General features: G+C 48.0%; 1 protein-coding gene across 4 annotated transcripts in view; it reads right to left on the bottom strand.

Annotated features, from left to right (window-relative positions):
• Positions 1–16,644, bottom strand: part of GALNT7 (polypeptide N-acetylgalactosaminyltransferase 7) — a 116,964-nt gene extending 100,320 nt beyond the window's left edge. For 3 of the 4 annotated variants that reach the window (XM_081236327.1, XM_081236328.1, XM_081236331.1), the window contains exon 1: positions 16,080–16,270. In XM_081236327.1, coding sequence (XP_081092453.1) covers positions 16,080–16,205 — 126 coding nt within the window. In that variant the 5' untranslated portion in view covers positions 16,206–16,270. Of the gene's footprint in view, positions 1–16,079; positions 16,271–16,510 lie in introns of those variants that run through there. The other variant, XM_081236329.1, reaches the window with a different exon arrangement.
• Between the last annotated feature and the right edge of the window lie 50 nt (positions 16,645–16,694).

The raw sequence follows: 16,694 nt of genomic DNA on the forward strand, positions 1-16,694 counted from the left end.
CACGTGCTAAAAGGTTACCTTACAAAACAGTATATATCCTAGAAACAATATATAAATTAAAATATTTCTACAGTAAAATAAAAAAGGCAACCCACAAAGTAGTACATATAAGGTCTTTGTCTATAAATGCTTAAATTTGAGCAAGGAATACACCAGACAGATCATAATAATTAGCTCTGAGTAAGATGGATTACAGGTGATTTTTAGTTTCCTATTTTCTTTCACATTTTTATATTTTCTCCAGTGAACGTATGGTTCTAGGTACTTTGGCCGCAAACATGATTTTTGCCTCATAACTAATTGGCCATTTTGCAGTAGAACATAAAATAACAAAAAACAAAAATAGCAAAAAAAACCCAAGAGGGGCATAAAAAAAGACAGTGAAACGTGACAAATGAATAACTAAATTAAAAAGACTTTATTGTGAAATACAAAATATTTCAGTATATTAAAAATGTGTGTAGACCATGGCAATACTGCTCAAATAACTGGTTGTATCTCATGTCAACCGTGGTGTGCATCAAACTAAGAAACCATCTCTCAAGGTAAATGGTCGGCTTAAGGCCACCAACCTGGTCCTAACGGGAAGAACTGTTACCACATTTCGACCAGTTGAAACCAAACCATCAAACCAAAAACTGCCAACCAGTTATTTTATCATTCACGGTAAAACTGCCCGATGGCCCATTGTTATGTGGCAAAGAAGTCTGCAGCGAAGCTGCTTACGGTGAAAATGTGGGTACGTGAACATACATTTACTTCAGGAGAAAAGCGTGACTCAGAAGTAAATAAATGATAGCGTTTTCCTCTCTCCCCATTTTAGAATATGAGTTCACCAAAGGGCGTAACTTTTAAGGCAGAAGTCTAAAGTCTAGGATACTCATCCCCTTTTCACTGATAATTCAAAATAAGGAATTCATAACAAACTTGCATAATGTTAAGTATTATCATTCTTTTAGGCACTCTCGCAACGACACAGGAATGATTATGCTCTTCCAAGGAGGAAGGGAAGGAGGAAAGAGAAAACGAGATGTGCGACACTGCAGGTTAACCCGTCCCCGGGGGCTCCGACACGGGAGGCCTGACGGAAGCCCAAGGGCAGCGCTGCGGCAGCTCCTGGGTCTACCTCCCGGACGAGGGAAAAGGAGGCTGGGAGAAGCCGACCCCAGGCCAAGACCACCAGTGCCGCTGACAGGGTTTTCACCGGCTTTCAACCCACGTCAGGGTCCACGTGCCACTTTTACCATGTGATTGACGGCTTGATGTCAGCTTTCGCTTTTAACCGCCAGCTTGTCTTGCGGAGCTTCCTGCTCTGCGAGCCAGGAGGTAAATTTAAGCATCAGCAGAATTCCCCCAGGATACTCAGTATTGGCGGGGATTAACATCCACAGTTATCAACGCGGACGTGGGGTGAGGGCCCCGTCCTTCCCCTCCCCCCAGGACCCTGAGCCGCAGCAGAGCGCCTCCCCTGTCTGTGGCGCGTCTTCCCGCCTCTCCTGGTTCACACTCCCTGCCCTGCCCCAAGCCCGGGAAGGAATGCCATAATCCACTTCAGTGCGCCTTCCCTAGGAATCTTTTCTCATTAATTCTGCACTGATTTGGGTTTTTCATGATCTCAGTGACAGAGTCAGAAGAAACCACCAGTGAAGTATCAGATTAGTTCAAAACCACGAGGCTGCTGAATGTCTGGACCCTAAGCAGGGCTTGTCCTTACTTGCCTGGCACACAGTTTACACGACAGAAACGTTACGATCAGGAGTCAGGTAGGCTCTGAGGCTGCACCAGGAAATAAACGTCCCCGCAGCACAGACGTGACCCCCACTACCTCCTGGTGACTGGCCTACAGGGCGAAATTCTAAGCCGAGTGTTCCTGGGCTTCAGGTCTCTTCTGCTTGGGCCAAATATCCAATACATTTTAATTCCTTACACCGCCCGGGACAGGAAGCATTTACGCAAGCTTATAAATCATACAGATGTAGGCCCGGTATCCCTAGAACCTCGGCGAAGTCTCTCAGAGAAGTAACTGTAGTCGTATAAATCCCAAATGACTCTAGCTTTCCCTCCCCAAACTGAGTTTTCCCACCTTTCTTTCTGAGACTCACTAACCTTCGCTGCAGCACTAAGTCTGGCATGTAGGAGATGGGTCCTTTCAACACCCCAGGGGCCCCCGATGGACCCGCCGTCCACTCCCTGAACACACTAGACATTCTCTGGGCGGGCACAGGGGATTCCGAGTGGTGGTGAACAGATCGGAACGCAGATTTCTCTGGCTTTCTGCTTCACCACAAACCAGTCAAAGCCTGCTGGTTTTGTTTGTTGTTTTACTTTTCTGGGTGTCAGTCACTATTACAAATGTGTTTTTAAACGTACACCTGTGATATCCTAAATAAAAACAGCTATGAGTAGCAGCACTGGCCCATGGATGTAGGAAGTAAGTAAATCAAATATATATCGAAATGGAAGGCGCGTGAAGTCAATCAGGGACCTGACTTAATATGGTACTGCACATTTTCTGATCTTTTTTTTTTTTTTTTACCACCTAAAGACTCTGACAAGTGGATGGATACTTTGTCACCTGATGAGAGATGGTGGAAATGGAGAGAAGTCGATTGAAACTTCCACTTGCAGGGTATTAATATGTCAAAGTACCAATAGCATGGTTCAAATTTTTTTTTCAAAAATGTTATCAAGTAATGTTGCATGCTCCACTTAGTAATTTAAATTTGATTCGAATTTCATCACTGCATATATGAGGCAATTTAAAATTTTAAGCCCATGCCAACCAAGGAAAATCTGCAGTCCTTTGGCAGAAAGGAATCTCCTACAAGAAAACCAAATCTCTAATGTTACTTCCATTCCAAGTCAATAGTTCACAAGATGAAACAGCTTCTTAGAGCATCTTGTTAAAAAAAGTGAGGCATGTAAGAGTTGTGGGGAGAGGGTGCACAGCAGTAATAGAAAGAGCAAAAAGGTTAAAAAAAAAGAGAGAGAGAGAAAGGTTCATTTCATTGTCTCTATTTTTTTTTTTTTTTCGGTACGCGGGCTTCTCACTGTTGTGGCCTCTCCCGCCGCGGAGCACAGGCTCTGGACGCGCAGGCTCAGCGGCCATGGCTCACGGGCCCAGCCGCTCTGAGGCATGTGGGATCTTCCCAGACCAGGACACGAACCCGCGTCCCCTGCATCGGCAGGCGGACTCTCAACCACTGCGCCACCAGGGAAGCCCGTTTGTCTCTAATTTTAAAAATGAAATTTTATTTTTTTCATTAGCACTGATTCATCACAAGAGTTATGGGTAGAACAGAGGACTGTGAAGGTTCAGTTATCTTTAATTTAAAAGAATTGGGTATTTTCAGAAAATGCAACCTCTGTGTGCTAAAAAAATTCTGAGTAAGCTGCTGGCCTCACCATTCAGAGGCAACATGCTGGGTGCCCAAATGGTAGGCTGGATTTTTCTAGCTACTCTGTGGTCAATAAAATATATGACTGACATTTTTAACCTTGAAAGAATTATTCTCACATTTGGCACCCACTGGGACCCAAAGACACGGACCAACCACTCCATAAATGTCTCATAACCAGAGAAGGAAATCCCCTGTCCCAAGGGAGGAAAAAGTAGTTGAACAGATTTCAGTTTTCATGAAGAACTGAAAAAACTGTAGAAAAGGTATGGCAATTCATTAGGAAACAAAAATACTGAACAAATACAAATATATTACCTTTGCTGTTACCTTAAGTTTGCTTTTCTGTAATATTAAAAATCATCTATTCCTTAACTGTCACAATTTCCTTTTGGCTACTCTTTCTGCATTGTATCTATCCTTCTACGCCATAAATCACTACACAAGAGATGTTTGCTTTCAAACACAAGTACCTGTTATTTAAGTTAAAGAAGGAGATGCAAATCAGAACACAGGTTACAAGCCACTCACTTTATCTTCAGGAAGTGATTTTTGCCAACACAGAACAAAGATTTTAGCATTTACTTTTCTCTTAGTGTTACCAGTTAACTGAGCAGAGATCAAGGATGACAACTGCCTCTTAGGAAACAGGACTGTACACCGTGAAACTATTTATTAGACTCTGGCTGCAATTTTCTTCCATTCAGTCACAGGTACAGGCTGGCACTCTTTCTGCAGCAGTAACTCATGGAAAGGAAAATGAAACCACGTTCATTAAAGCCTTCCTCAGATTTCAAAGGGGACGCTGGAGAGAGAATCTGAGAATACCCGTGTAGAACACACGTCCTCTGACCCATACTTCAGGCCACGCCAGCGCTTCTTTTCTCAAGCTGGGAAGCAAGCAGGACCTGGGGAAAGCCTGGCATTTGGGGCTCTATCATCTTTGCAGGTTTGATGTCGCTCTTCAAAGTTTTCGAGGTTAACAACTGTGCTTACGTGTACTCTACATTTATTTTAAAATAGAAGTTATATGTGCCATGGTTTGGAGTCTAAATGCTAATTACAAAAAGAAGAGTAAGAGTTATCTCAATTTCACACAGAAAATGTATTCCTTTAAAATACCAAGGTACTTGGAAATCATCCTCTTTTAGCACATTTTTAGAATAGAGAATTTTAGAAAACTATTTGCTAAAAGTATTTTTCTCTTGACTACCCACTAAGATCTCCCTGGACTGTAAGCAAATTTATTTTAATTGGCCACCACAACGGAAACACTGTCCTGCAAACTTTTTTTTTTAATTTAATTTTTATTTTCTTTGGCTGCACTGGGTCTTCTCTAGTTGCGGCGAGCGGGGGCTACTCTTCATTGTGGTGCGTGGGCTTCTCATTGCGGTGGCTTCTCTCGTTGCAGAGCACGGGCTCTAGGTGTGTAGGCTTCAGTAGTTGCAGCACACGGGCTCAGTAGTTGCGGCACGCGGGCTCAGTAGTTGCAGTGCATGGGCTCAGTAGTGTGGCTCGCAGGCTCTAGAGCACAGGCTCAGTAGTTGTGGCACACAGGCTTAGTTGCTCCGCGGCATGTGGGATCTTCCCGGACCAGGGCTCGAACCCGTGTCCCCTGCATTAGCAGGCGGATTCTTAACCACTGCGCCACCAGGGAAGTCCCCCACAGCATTCTTTTATAAATACTGGACTTTGAATTTCCCCGAGTCCATCAAGCAGAGCAAGTTAATGAAACTGCATGCCTATATTTCCCCATTCTATCAATCCTTTCCTTAAATGCTAAAATGTAATTATATATTTTAAGTGATCAAAACTTCCAATCTTGACAGTGATCTTTTAGCTTAAAAAACTAAACCCTCTACCTGAGTAGAAAAATCTGCATGTGTAAATTAATGAGATTTCAGTCATTTCCATTCCATTACTCTAAAAAGCACTTTGTAGTCATTTGTTCTGTATAATTGAGAGCTTATTTGCCAAAAAATCTAATGGATTTTTTAATTCATTTTAAACACCCTAGCAAGAGTTAGCAGATTTTTGAATAGGGGGTTTTAAACACTTTCTTTTTAAAGAAAAGATGTAAAATCCTACACATTGTCAAGGTAACAAATACTAAGACTTACATGGGACACCTTGCTGTACTAGAGACAAAAAGGCTAATTCTGTCAGATTAGTTAAATTTTAAGAAGTATGATGATCAAATTGTCTAATAAGAATTGCATGGTAAAATATTAAATTGCAAGATGAAATATTGGGAGAAAGGGGTTGGATTTAAATCACCCCAAGTAAGCAGAATTAAAACTTATACCTAAGAAGCCAAGAATTGTAGAAAATGTCTAAGACAAGTTTTCAAATGGCTGTATAAAGTCAACCTTTGACTTCTCAGGTACACGGGCCATTACTGACCAACTCCAGTCCAGTATAATATATTGAAGGGTAAATTTTTCTAGGCAAATATTTCCCATCACAAACATATTTTTCTTAGCAGCATTAAACAGTCAAGCAAACAAAAATATCTTAATTGACTTAACCCCACTTTCCTAAGTCTTTTTTTTTTTTTTTTTTCGCAGTACACTGGCCTCTCACTGTTGTGGCCTCTCCTGTTGCAGAGCACAGGCTCCGGACGTGCACGCTCAGTGGCCATGGCTCACAGGCCCAGCCGCTCCACGGCATGTGGGATCCTCCCAGACTGGGGCACAAACCCGTGTCCCGTGCATCGGCAGGCGGACTCTCAACCACTGCGCCACCAGGGAAGCCCCCTAAGTCATTTTTGAAACGTTTATACAAGTGCCTAATGAACCATAAATCTAAGTAGCAGTGGAATCTCCCTTCTGATTTTCTGTATCTGGACATCTTTATCCAGGTATCTTTGATATATTCTGGCAAAATGAGGCTCACATGACTCACTTAAGTATATGGATCACTTTGGTTTCTGCTGGGGTTACGAGGGAACTATTTTTCCAATAAGAGATGTTAATAATATGTATATGAAATATTTACTTTAAATTCAGCAGAATAAAATTGTTTGAAGTACTATAGTAAATGCTGACAAAAGAACCTCTAGAGCACATTCAAATAGCATGACCAGGGACTTTGTTAACATACTGTTGTAACTTATTCTATTTTTTTTTCTGTTTAGCCTTTCTAAAGAATTTATCAAAAAAGTTCTCACAGAAGCATAAAGGTATTGCGTTCATGTTACGATATCACTTCTCAACAAGTGTAATTCTTAAAATTCTGTAAAACTCTTCAGAAGTGTCTCTTATCCTGCACTAAGAACCTGGGTCTACTGTTTCACTTCAGTAGCTGGACTCAGTAGCTGGGTTGGTTCAAAATGAAGGGTTCCAGCTGGAAGAGTCAGACATTCACACCCTTGTGAAGCTACTTGCAAGCCTTGCTCACACTCATCAGAGCATCTTCTCACAGGGTTTTCTTCTTCTTCTGGTATTTTTATCAAAAGGGAAAATCAAGAGTCAAAGGATAATTACAGACAATCTCATAAATAAAAATGCTGGCACGCCCACCATCTCATAAGAGTGAAAAAAAGGTTTGGCAATTTCTCACTTAATGTTTCTTTAAGACATCCTTACTCTTTAAATACCAACTCTTTTTATAAGGTGTACACATTACCAGTGAATACCTCAATCCTAAAGCACCTTATAAAATAGTTTATAAAGATAAGAAGTACAGATGCTAAAATTACGTGGAAGCTGGATAATCACTGACCATGTAGTTTCCTACTGAGGAGAGCAGCATCCTCCTGAGGCCCAAATGTATTCTTAAACCCAGGGACTCAATAAAAGATTAAAGATGGGGGAAAAAAAGATGAGGTCATCTCTGCGATTCTATTCTCATACAGAACTGCTCCCAATAGTATGTGATTTAATTTTAATTCATCCAGTTTAAAACATCCTTGGTAATAACATATTCCAATTGCTTGGCATGGAAGCTTCTTAGCAGGCTCATTGGTATTGATATAATACTGCAGCTAATTGTACCTTCTAAACTTCGGAAACCAGGCTGTTCTACAGCAATTCTACAAACCTAATTAGATAATGCAAAGCTAAGGTTTTCCTCAAGTTTCAGTGTAGCCGTTCTTACACTCAGTGAGCTGGATCAGGCTTCCCTACTGGCATGTTTAAATGCTTCTCGGGAGCCACACTTTAAAACACTACAAAGGCCGGGGAGCCCAGAAGGGAATTTATAATGGAGCAAAAATGAGAACATTTCTCATTTTGAAATATTCAGGATTCTTACCAAATGAAGCAACTGCAAGTTACTACTCCCCTCTCCAAAAAAGACTGAAGCCCTGGGTAAGTGCAGTTCAACTTGTCTCAGGGTTGCTTTGGGGATCATAGCACTGAACCAGAATTAAACCGTAGACCTCATTTCAAAAAACTAACATCACTGAAATGCTGAGCCTACAGTTTTGCTATTGTTTCTTCCTTTAGTTACACATCAGCCAAATTAATGTATTATTACAAACTAAAAGTTGCCTAATAGTCTCAGGATAAAATTCCTTTCCCAACTTCAAATATTAAAATGTTGTTCTAACCACAGTTTTCCAAGTTACCTGGATTTCAGACTAAAAGAATGCCCCAAATGCCTAATATGTATTACCATATTTTAATACAATGTGTATATATAGTCTACATTATCAAAATTACATGACTGTGGTTCAGCTTAAAACATATGGACACATGTGTCTCTATACGCACACGGGGTGGGGGTGAGAGGCCTAATTAAGGCAGAACAGAGATAACCCCAAACGTGCGGCAAGTCCTCTTCGGTACTCACGGCTCTAATAAAACCCCTTCTCGATCTGTAGTTTTCCCCAGGGAAGATGAGTGTTCACCACTTGAACTTTTTTTACCTGAGCCAATGTTCCTGGGCGTCGCATTTACCGAGATACGCCGCAGGCCCTCCTCTACCCCAGGTGCCTGGGGTGGCGCAGCGGCAGGTGTTCCTGCTTCCGCGGCCGCTCGCTACACCCTTCGTTCTCGTCAGTTCTTGCTCAAATGCTGCAGCACTTGGAAGTGCTGGTGGTCGGGCAAGACTCTCCAAGTCATCTGACTCCTGCCTGAGCCCTCTTTCATCTTTCCTGCTCCTGGCATTTCCCCCGTTCCTCTTTCATGCCCACGTTTTTCTCCTCCGTCCATGCCCTAAGCTACCACTCCAGTCCCCAGACTGGAGCTGGGCTCCTGCCCGGGAGCTCACACTTTGCATCCAGCTCTGATGCCCGTTCTGGGCTCCACCTAGCCAGCAGACACCTCCACTCCACTGACCTGTGGCCTGTAAGCACTTTATGCCCAAACCGCACAAGTGTTCTGTCTTACGGACCCCAACTCTACTTGTGCTCTAGACCAGCACTTCGCAAAGTCTGGTCCCTGGACCAGCAGCAGCATCACCTGGGAACAGTGAGCAGCGCAAATTCTCTGCCCCACCCCAGACCTCCTGAATCAGAAAGTGCGGGCAGGAGGCCAGATGACCCGGGTTTTAAGACACTCTCTGGGCGATTCTGATTCCTGCTCAAGGTTGAGAACTGCCGCTTCAGACGGTTCTGTTCCTTCTGAGGCATCAGCATCCTCCCTGCCCGTTCCCCCCCGCACAGCCCCTCCTCCCACCAGCCACACCGCTAACTCTACCGTCATCATCTCTCTCTCCCCACATATTCATTTCCTTGGTCCCCCTCCTGGTTTAGGCTCAGCATGAACTACAGGGACATTCCTCTCCTCACGGACATCTGGCCTAGGCACTGCTCCCAGATCCCTCCTCGGACCAGCCTGAGCCATTCACAGTACTCAGTGTTTCAGGGCTCAGACTCCACTTCTCTCGCCAAGCTCTCTTCCACCCCCCCGGGCCCCGACCCACTCTTCTAGCCACCATTCCCCAGGGTCTGCCGCGACCTTTCCTGCTGCTGCGTGCCCAGGCCGTGTCCCTGCGCTCACCCTCCGACCTGCCCTCCTGGGGACCACTCTGACTGCACCCCACCCCGTGACCAGATGCTGCTTTCCCTGTGACCCGGGGACCCACAGTAGCTAGTACGACCCTCCTCTCACCCCCTGCAACTGTTATCCGTGCGTCTGGCCCACAAACCTGAGGCAAAAAGGTAATTACTCGCGTTGTTTATCTAGGACAATGTCTGGTGCGATGACCACGTAATTCATCACCCAACCCAGAGCATCCCCTGCCGACACCTGCCAGCTCATCAAGCAGTGCCGTCCCTCCAGACGCACCCAGCTCCCACCACCACCGAGCCGGCCTTCTTTCTACTTCTCACGCATTCCGGCCTCCTCCACCCTCAGGGCAGCCCTGCCTGTCCCCTCGGCCGGCGAGGCTCTTCCCTGAAAGCTACATCCGAGACTCAGCTCAGCCATCCCCTTCCCCGCCTCCCCGCGGGGTCCTGGGCCGCTTCCCCTCCGCTCATCCCCCACCGCCTCACATGCTTCTCTCTGTGTGAAATGACCTCTCCAGCGTCTCTGCGGGCCCCTTCAGTGGTGTCCCCACGAGCTCATCTGTGTTGTTAAAATCTGCGGGAGGTCAGAGGGCACAGCAGAAGCCAGGACACCTGAGACTGACTGTGTAAATGACCTTGGGCAGGGTTCAAGGCTCTGTAACTCAGTGAGGATGACATCAGATGCATGAGAGGGTTATGGCTGCAATTAACAGCACACACGCGGAATGCTGACCTGGCACAGAGGACTCACACATGTGATCTGTTATCACAGCGTCTTTTTACTACTTTATAATATCTCCAATGTCTGGAGCAGTAGATAGTACTTCATAGACAACAGGTGTTTGAAATCCTTGACTCAGGGCATCAGCAGCTGAAGGTCACCACCCCCCAACTCCATTTCAAAAGCTGCCAAAAAGCTGCTCTTACTGCTCAACCCAGTTCCTCAGCCTGCCATTCAATACCTTCAAAATAGGGGCCCAAGGGCTTCCCTGGTGGCGCAGTGGTTGAAAGTCCGCCTGCCGATGCAGGGGACGCGGGTTCATGCCCCGGTCCGGGAGGATCCCACATGCCGCGGAGCAGCTGGGCCCGTGAGCCATGGCCGCTGAGCCTGCGCTCCGCAACGGGAGAGGCCACGACAGTGAGAGGCCCTCGTACCGCAAAGAAAAAAAAAGGGGGGGGCCCAACTAACTTTTCCAACCTCCAGTTCCACCACTTGTCACCAGTAAAACCGGCCTTCCCTCTGGTCTCACCATATTCCTACCATCTGGAACCCTGTCGGAACCCCACCAATGCTCCAGGTGGAGCTGAGTGCTGGGCTCTGGCCTCCGAGCATCCACCTCCTGCAGCTGGGGAGGAACCTTTGGGTGGCGGTGACGCCCTCCCGTGTGAGAGGAGACGGAGCCTGTGTCCTCAACACCCCTGCATCCCCAGCGCCAGCCCGGTACCTCCAGTTTCCTCAATTCACTGTTTAGAGCAGGTGGAAGGCTGGAGGCTGGGAGGTGTGGTAACAAGGCCTAATTCCCGAATGGAAAGAGAATGACTATTCTTATGGACCAACACCTTCTGTGTGGTTAGCAGGTCATGACCTGAGTAGCATCTTCCTTACGCCAAAGCGTTCTACTTCCTCTACTGCATAGCCTCTCCGATGATGGTGCTTAGTAAACAAAGGATATTTGAAATGTCTGTTGAGTGAATGACTGCCATGTTTACAGAACAAATACATCTCCCAATTCTCACAGAATTCTGTCCACATTGTTAACACATATTCTACCTTCTCACCCTTCCCTCTTCCACCACACAAACTCCAACCATAAAATCATTCCTTTCATAGCCTCAGGCTGTGGCCGTTCTACTCTAGAAATTTTAAATTCTTGATTTCACTGCTTTCCTTCTGCTGTCAGATTGTACATTCATTCTTCAGGGATGAAAATTAGAATCTAAAATATGAGCAAAGGCAACAGTCGAGGTTGGAGCTGAATAATCACAACCATGTTCCAATATTCAACAGCGGTTCAAATCTTCCTGACCAACCTTTTTTTAACAAATCAAGTTAGAAGTTACAAATATTCTGTTTACAGATGGCCCAAGCTCAGAAATGTGATGTTCATTCACGATGCGTTCCTTTCTTTCTCCCGGCCTCTAATTCACTATTAACAAATCGAAGCCCACACCTTATCTCCCATTCCATGCAGCCGGCCCCATCACAAAAATAGTTACCCAGATTCAACAGCTCAACAGTTTCCATTCTTTTTTTTACTAATAATCATGCACTCCCCGAATGGCTATTCTAAGCCTTCACCACCTGCTAAGGCAACGTCCTGTGACAGTTCCCATAGCGAGGTTTCCTTACCCAGCTACCAGAGTAAGGATGGGTCAGGAACCCAGGCCATGTGGGTGCTGCATCCTTTTGTCAACTAGGATGTGAAACTAGTCCCTTTAGAACAGGGACTTTTCCTTGAGACCGTCTTGGTGTTCTCAGTGGGGGAAGGGGGGTGGTAGGAACAGGACTGATGCCTGACCTTCCAACACTGGACGGGAAACACTTCCACAGAATCAACAGATACAGCAATTCTTAGGACTGTGTGCATTTCCAGGGTGTAATGAGTGCTTCAGCACCATGGAAGACGAGGGAGAAATTCCATGAGCAGGAAACAGGCACTCCGCCTCCCAAGGACTCAGTGCTTCACAGGTACCTTTAAGCTTTGCAGGTACCTTTAACAAACCGGAAAGCTTCTGATTCTCAGCCGCCCAGAAGAATGCACGTGTATGCAAAACTCAGCATTAATTTCAGGAGGCCTATGGAGCCCAAATTTCTTAGACTTGGTAATAAGGGAGTTTTTAACTTCAAGGGTGGGGGAGGACAGCAAAATGGAATGAAAACTAATCCCAGGGCATTTCACTTGGGGAACTGAAACAACAGTGACCTCTTAAGACACTACATTTCTTCTAAGCGATAGCTCCATCCCTAATAAACAAGCTTCCATTTGAAACAGAAATCTCATGGTCAAGGGCAGAGCTTTTCTGGCTGCAGCCGATGATCGCTGAGATAAAAGGCTTTGTTAAGGTAGAACCTGACTGACTGGGTGATCAATTCAGTCACAGCCTCATTAAGCAATGTTCCTTCCCACTGGTCTTAGCTTATCACATAAAACCTCTCCATCTAGCAATGGTTCTTGAATTAGTCCTACTATGGATGCTCTGAGCCTACGTGGCATGAATAGTTTGAGTCAAGTAACATTTGCACCTAGGGAGAGCCGCCAGTTTACATGCAGCTTCTCACAAGTACTGAATTTGCTATTAAAGAGCCACTGAAGGTCTTTCAACATCTCCATTCCAGACCCTTATTTTCAGAGGCTAATGATTCAACGCTAAACACTCAGTGCCGAAAGCCGGGAGAAATGGTCTGGGGGATACTATCGTTTATTAATTAAAGGAACTGTCTACGCTTTGCAAGTGCTAAACAGATGCTTTTAATAAATGCTGACCTTAAAATATTCAGAGGACAAAGCCTAAGATGATAAGCCTTCCCATTATAACCATGCAGCATAACATCAGAACGTATGGATTTTGTCCTCAGAACCTCCCATGTAATAAACAACCTGTCATCCTCCTACCGCCTACCGGGTGCCTCTGGACACCTTCCTTCTCCTTCGCTCCCACATGCAGACACCCAGTCCTGGTGCCCCTGCATCTTCGTTTAATAGCTCTTGAATCAGCTGACTTTGCTCTCCTTCCACCGTCACCCTGCCAATGCCATCAACATCACGTTCCACCTGGGCTATCATAACCTCCAACAGGATTCCTATCTGCTCCTGCTCTAAACCAATTCAGCTAGAGTGGTCTTTTCAAAGCGCAAATCTCAGCCCACCTCTCCCCTATTTAAAAATCCTTCGACGAGCTCCATCCTTGGAGTTAATGGCTGCTCTAAAGACCTGATTCCTGGCGTGGTCTCTCTGAACCCTCGCCCTCCACCTTCTAATTATGCTGGCCTTCATCCACTTCCTCAGCTCACCAGGCTACCTCCTACCTCAGGACCTTTGCACATACTTCTCCCTCTCAGGGGTGTCCCCCCTCCCATACCCAGATCAACAATGACTCTTCTTCAAATCTTCAGATTTCAACTCAAAAGCCATTTCCTCAGGTAAGGCTTTTATGACCAAGTTCCTCCATTTTCTTACCCCCTGTGGGGTTTCTTTTCCATAGCATGTGGTGGCACAATTTTTATTTACAGATTTTTGAAATCTTGATTAATGTGAGTTTTGACCCACTGGCCTACAAGATCCATGAGTTTAGGAGCAAGGCGTACTTCCTTAACAACTAGCACCAGCACATGGGAGGTACTCAAAAATGTTTGTTGAATAAATCAAATCGTATACAACAGAGTACAATTTGAACGGTAAGATCACTTTTCACATCATTCACATCAGAGAAACAGCAAGAGGCCCAGAGACGGGAAAACGAAAAGAAACGTGTTCCTCTTGTCTTGACCACAGGTGACACATTTTGCTGGGCAGATCTAAAGGAGGAAGTAGTCCAGGGGAAAAAAAAAGCACCAGGCTACGGCGGACTTTTGCGCTTGGAACACTGAAAGTATGAGGCAAAAAGCTGCACAGGGTGGACCCACCAGGACCAGCTTGCTAGAATAGAAGCATAACCTGTGTTTGGTAAATGGGATTGTCCTAGACTATCTCAGGCCATTTATCAGAATCCAAAAAAGCCCTATACAAATTGGATTAGTGTTAAGGAGAGGCAGGTGTTTCACAGTGGGTGGAGTATGTGTAATCATAATCAGAGTCAGAATTTTCCCGAAAGGAGATGTCCTTCTACGGCTGTATTTCAGAAACATTTAGGTTAGCTTTTATTAAAGGGAGGCAATAGTCCCTTATTTATGCTCTTATGATTTATAAGCTATACCTTAACTTGCTTAGTTAATATTTACCCGCAAACTTAATAAAAGGGTTTGGCTCTCCACATACATAAAGCATTCTTCTTAATGTTAATTGTTTGAAAGTCTTAAAAAGCTAGCTTCAGTCTTTGGCAAATGACAGAAATTACCCTGGACCCACCGACAAACTTTATCCAATAAGTTGGACCAAAAATCACGTTATAACCACCTCCTACAGCTATTAAATGAGCTCATGGCTCAGTACTTGTGCCAGCACTAATATAATATTTCAGAGGAAATAGGCATTGGGGCTGACGCTCCACCACCCCCTTAGAAGACTTGTTATCTGAACTCCAGCAGGACATTCTGAATATGGCTAGTTGTCACTCTTTCCTCAATTTCTTCCCCCAGGAAATGGCATCTTTACGTCTTTGTTAGCTCTCGGTAAAAGGCCATTTGATCACAAATGCTTTCAAACAACTGCAATATTCAGTCGTCCTTTCTCAGTAAGTCATCCTGAAGCAAAATCATAAAGAGATCACCATCAGACCATGAGAGCTGAGGGACTTAAAACCACAAACACATTCGAAAGGAAAACTGGATACTTTTTATTACCATTAACTTAGATGACTTAGAAGGGAATCCACCCCAGACGTTATAGAGATCCCAATGCCGTTGTGTCTTCAAATACACACTAAAACTTCCGAGTAAATCTCAAGAGTAAACCTTCCCTCATCACAGGGGCAGGAGCAGATAAGGAAATCTCTTCCTACGATTCTTAGTGTTGAAAGGACGCCTTCTCCCTCTACTTCCAGACGCTAACTTTCCAAAAGGAAAGTTAATAAAGGCGACCCCTCGTGATGCAATGCAGACGCTGTTTGCACAAGGCGCTGGAAGCGGCACAGCTCCCCGGCCCCCGAGGCCCCGGCTCCCGCGTCCCAGGGGAAGGAGGGGCGCGGCCGTAACGGCGGGCAGGTCGGGCCGGGGGCGCGGCCGGGTCAGCGGGGCCGCAGCCCGGCGTCCGGTCACGCACATCCCGGGGAGCCGACGGAGCCCCACCGACCGGGAGAGTCGGGCGGCGGACAGAGCGTCCGGAGGGGCCCTCGGCGCGCGCGGCGACCGCACAAGTTAGTTTGGCGGCCCCGCGGCCCGGCCGCAACCGGGGGAGGGGAGGGGAGAGGAGAGGAGAGGCGGGCTCCGGCCCGACGGGGCGGCTTGGAGAGGGGGCTCCGGGGCGGAGGTCCGCAGGTGGGCGAGGGCGGCCGCTGGGAAGGGGAGATGGGGAGCGGGATAGCGGGAGGGGAGGGAGGCCGGTCCTGGGCGAGGCCTCGGCCGCGCATCGCCTGTCTCGGCGCCGAAGCCGAGGGGGCGGCGCTCTCCGCGGAGCCGGGGGCGGGGCCGCGCGTTCCCACCCGGGCTGGCAGCCGGGGGCGCCCGAGACCGGGCGGAGGGGGGGCGCCCGGACCCAGGGGCCTGGTCCGCACCGGCGGTGGCGGCGGCCGCGGCCCCTCGCCTCCGTCAGGCATGCGCGCGCCACAGGCCGCAGCCCGGACCAGCCCCGCGTCCCCGGCCGCCGCCGCGGCGGTCCTGGCCCGGCCCTTCTCTCCTCCAGCCCGCGTTCCAGGTGCGGAGGGCGGCCGCCGAGCCCCCGCCGCAGCGCGGGGCGGGGAGGCGCGGGGAGGTGCGGTGGGGGCTGGGACCGGACGCGGGGTTCGGGACCCCCACCCGCCTGCCGCGCCACCTGCGGAGCCCGCGCCCGACCCGCCGACCCCGCTCCCGCCAGCCGCGCGAACAAAACAAGTTGCAGGTCGCCGCCGCCGGAGGGGGCGGGCGGGTCACTCACCCTCATCCTGCTCAGCGGGCTCGGCTCGTCCGGCCGCGGGGATAGGGAGGACCAGAGGACCACCAGCCCCAGGAAGCTGCCCACCACCAGCAAACTGCGTAAGAGGAGCCCAATCTTCAGCCTCATCTTCCTCCGGCGGCGAGAGGCGCACAGCCGGGCGCAGCCGCCGCCACCGCTCTCCCCTCCCTCCTTCCCCCTCCGCGCTCGCCGCCTCCTCCTCCTCCCGCCCCCGCCGCCCGGCGGCCGCCCTCCCCGCCTCCGATCCGGAACTCCCCTCGCCTAGCGGGCCGCCCCACCGCCGCTCTCCCCTCCCTGCTCCGGCCTCTCCCGCCCCCACGCCCTCGCTGGGCGGCCCCCGGCCGGTCCGCAGCCCCTTCCCCGCCGCTGTCCACCCGACCCCCCCAGGTCCTGCTACCATGCGACTAACTTACACTCTCCCCAGGTCTGTCCTCAGCCTCGGCCCCACCGCTCAGCCCTTAAAGCTGCCCGGGTCCCCAACTTTTATTGTCCTTTGGGGCTGTAACTCCGGCCTTAACGCCGGCCCCCCCGGCCCCCGCCGCGGGGCGGGCGGGAAGGAAACCAGGAAGTCGCGGCGGCCGTTGCTGCAGCTCCACG

The sequence above is a fragment of the Mesoplodon bidens genome (genome assembly GCF_964165515.1).
Source record: "Mesoplodon bidens genome assembly, chromosome: 6".
NCBI lineage: Eukaryota > Metazoa > Chordata > Mammalia > Artiodactyla > Ziphiidae > Mesoplodon > Mesoplodon bidens.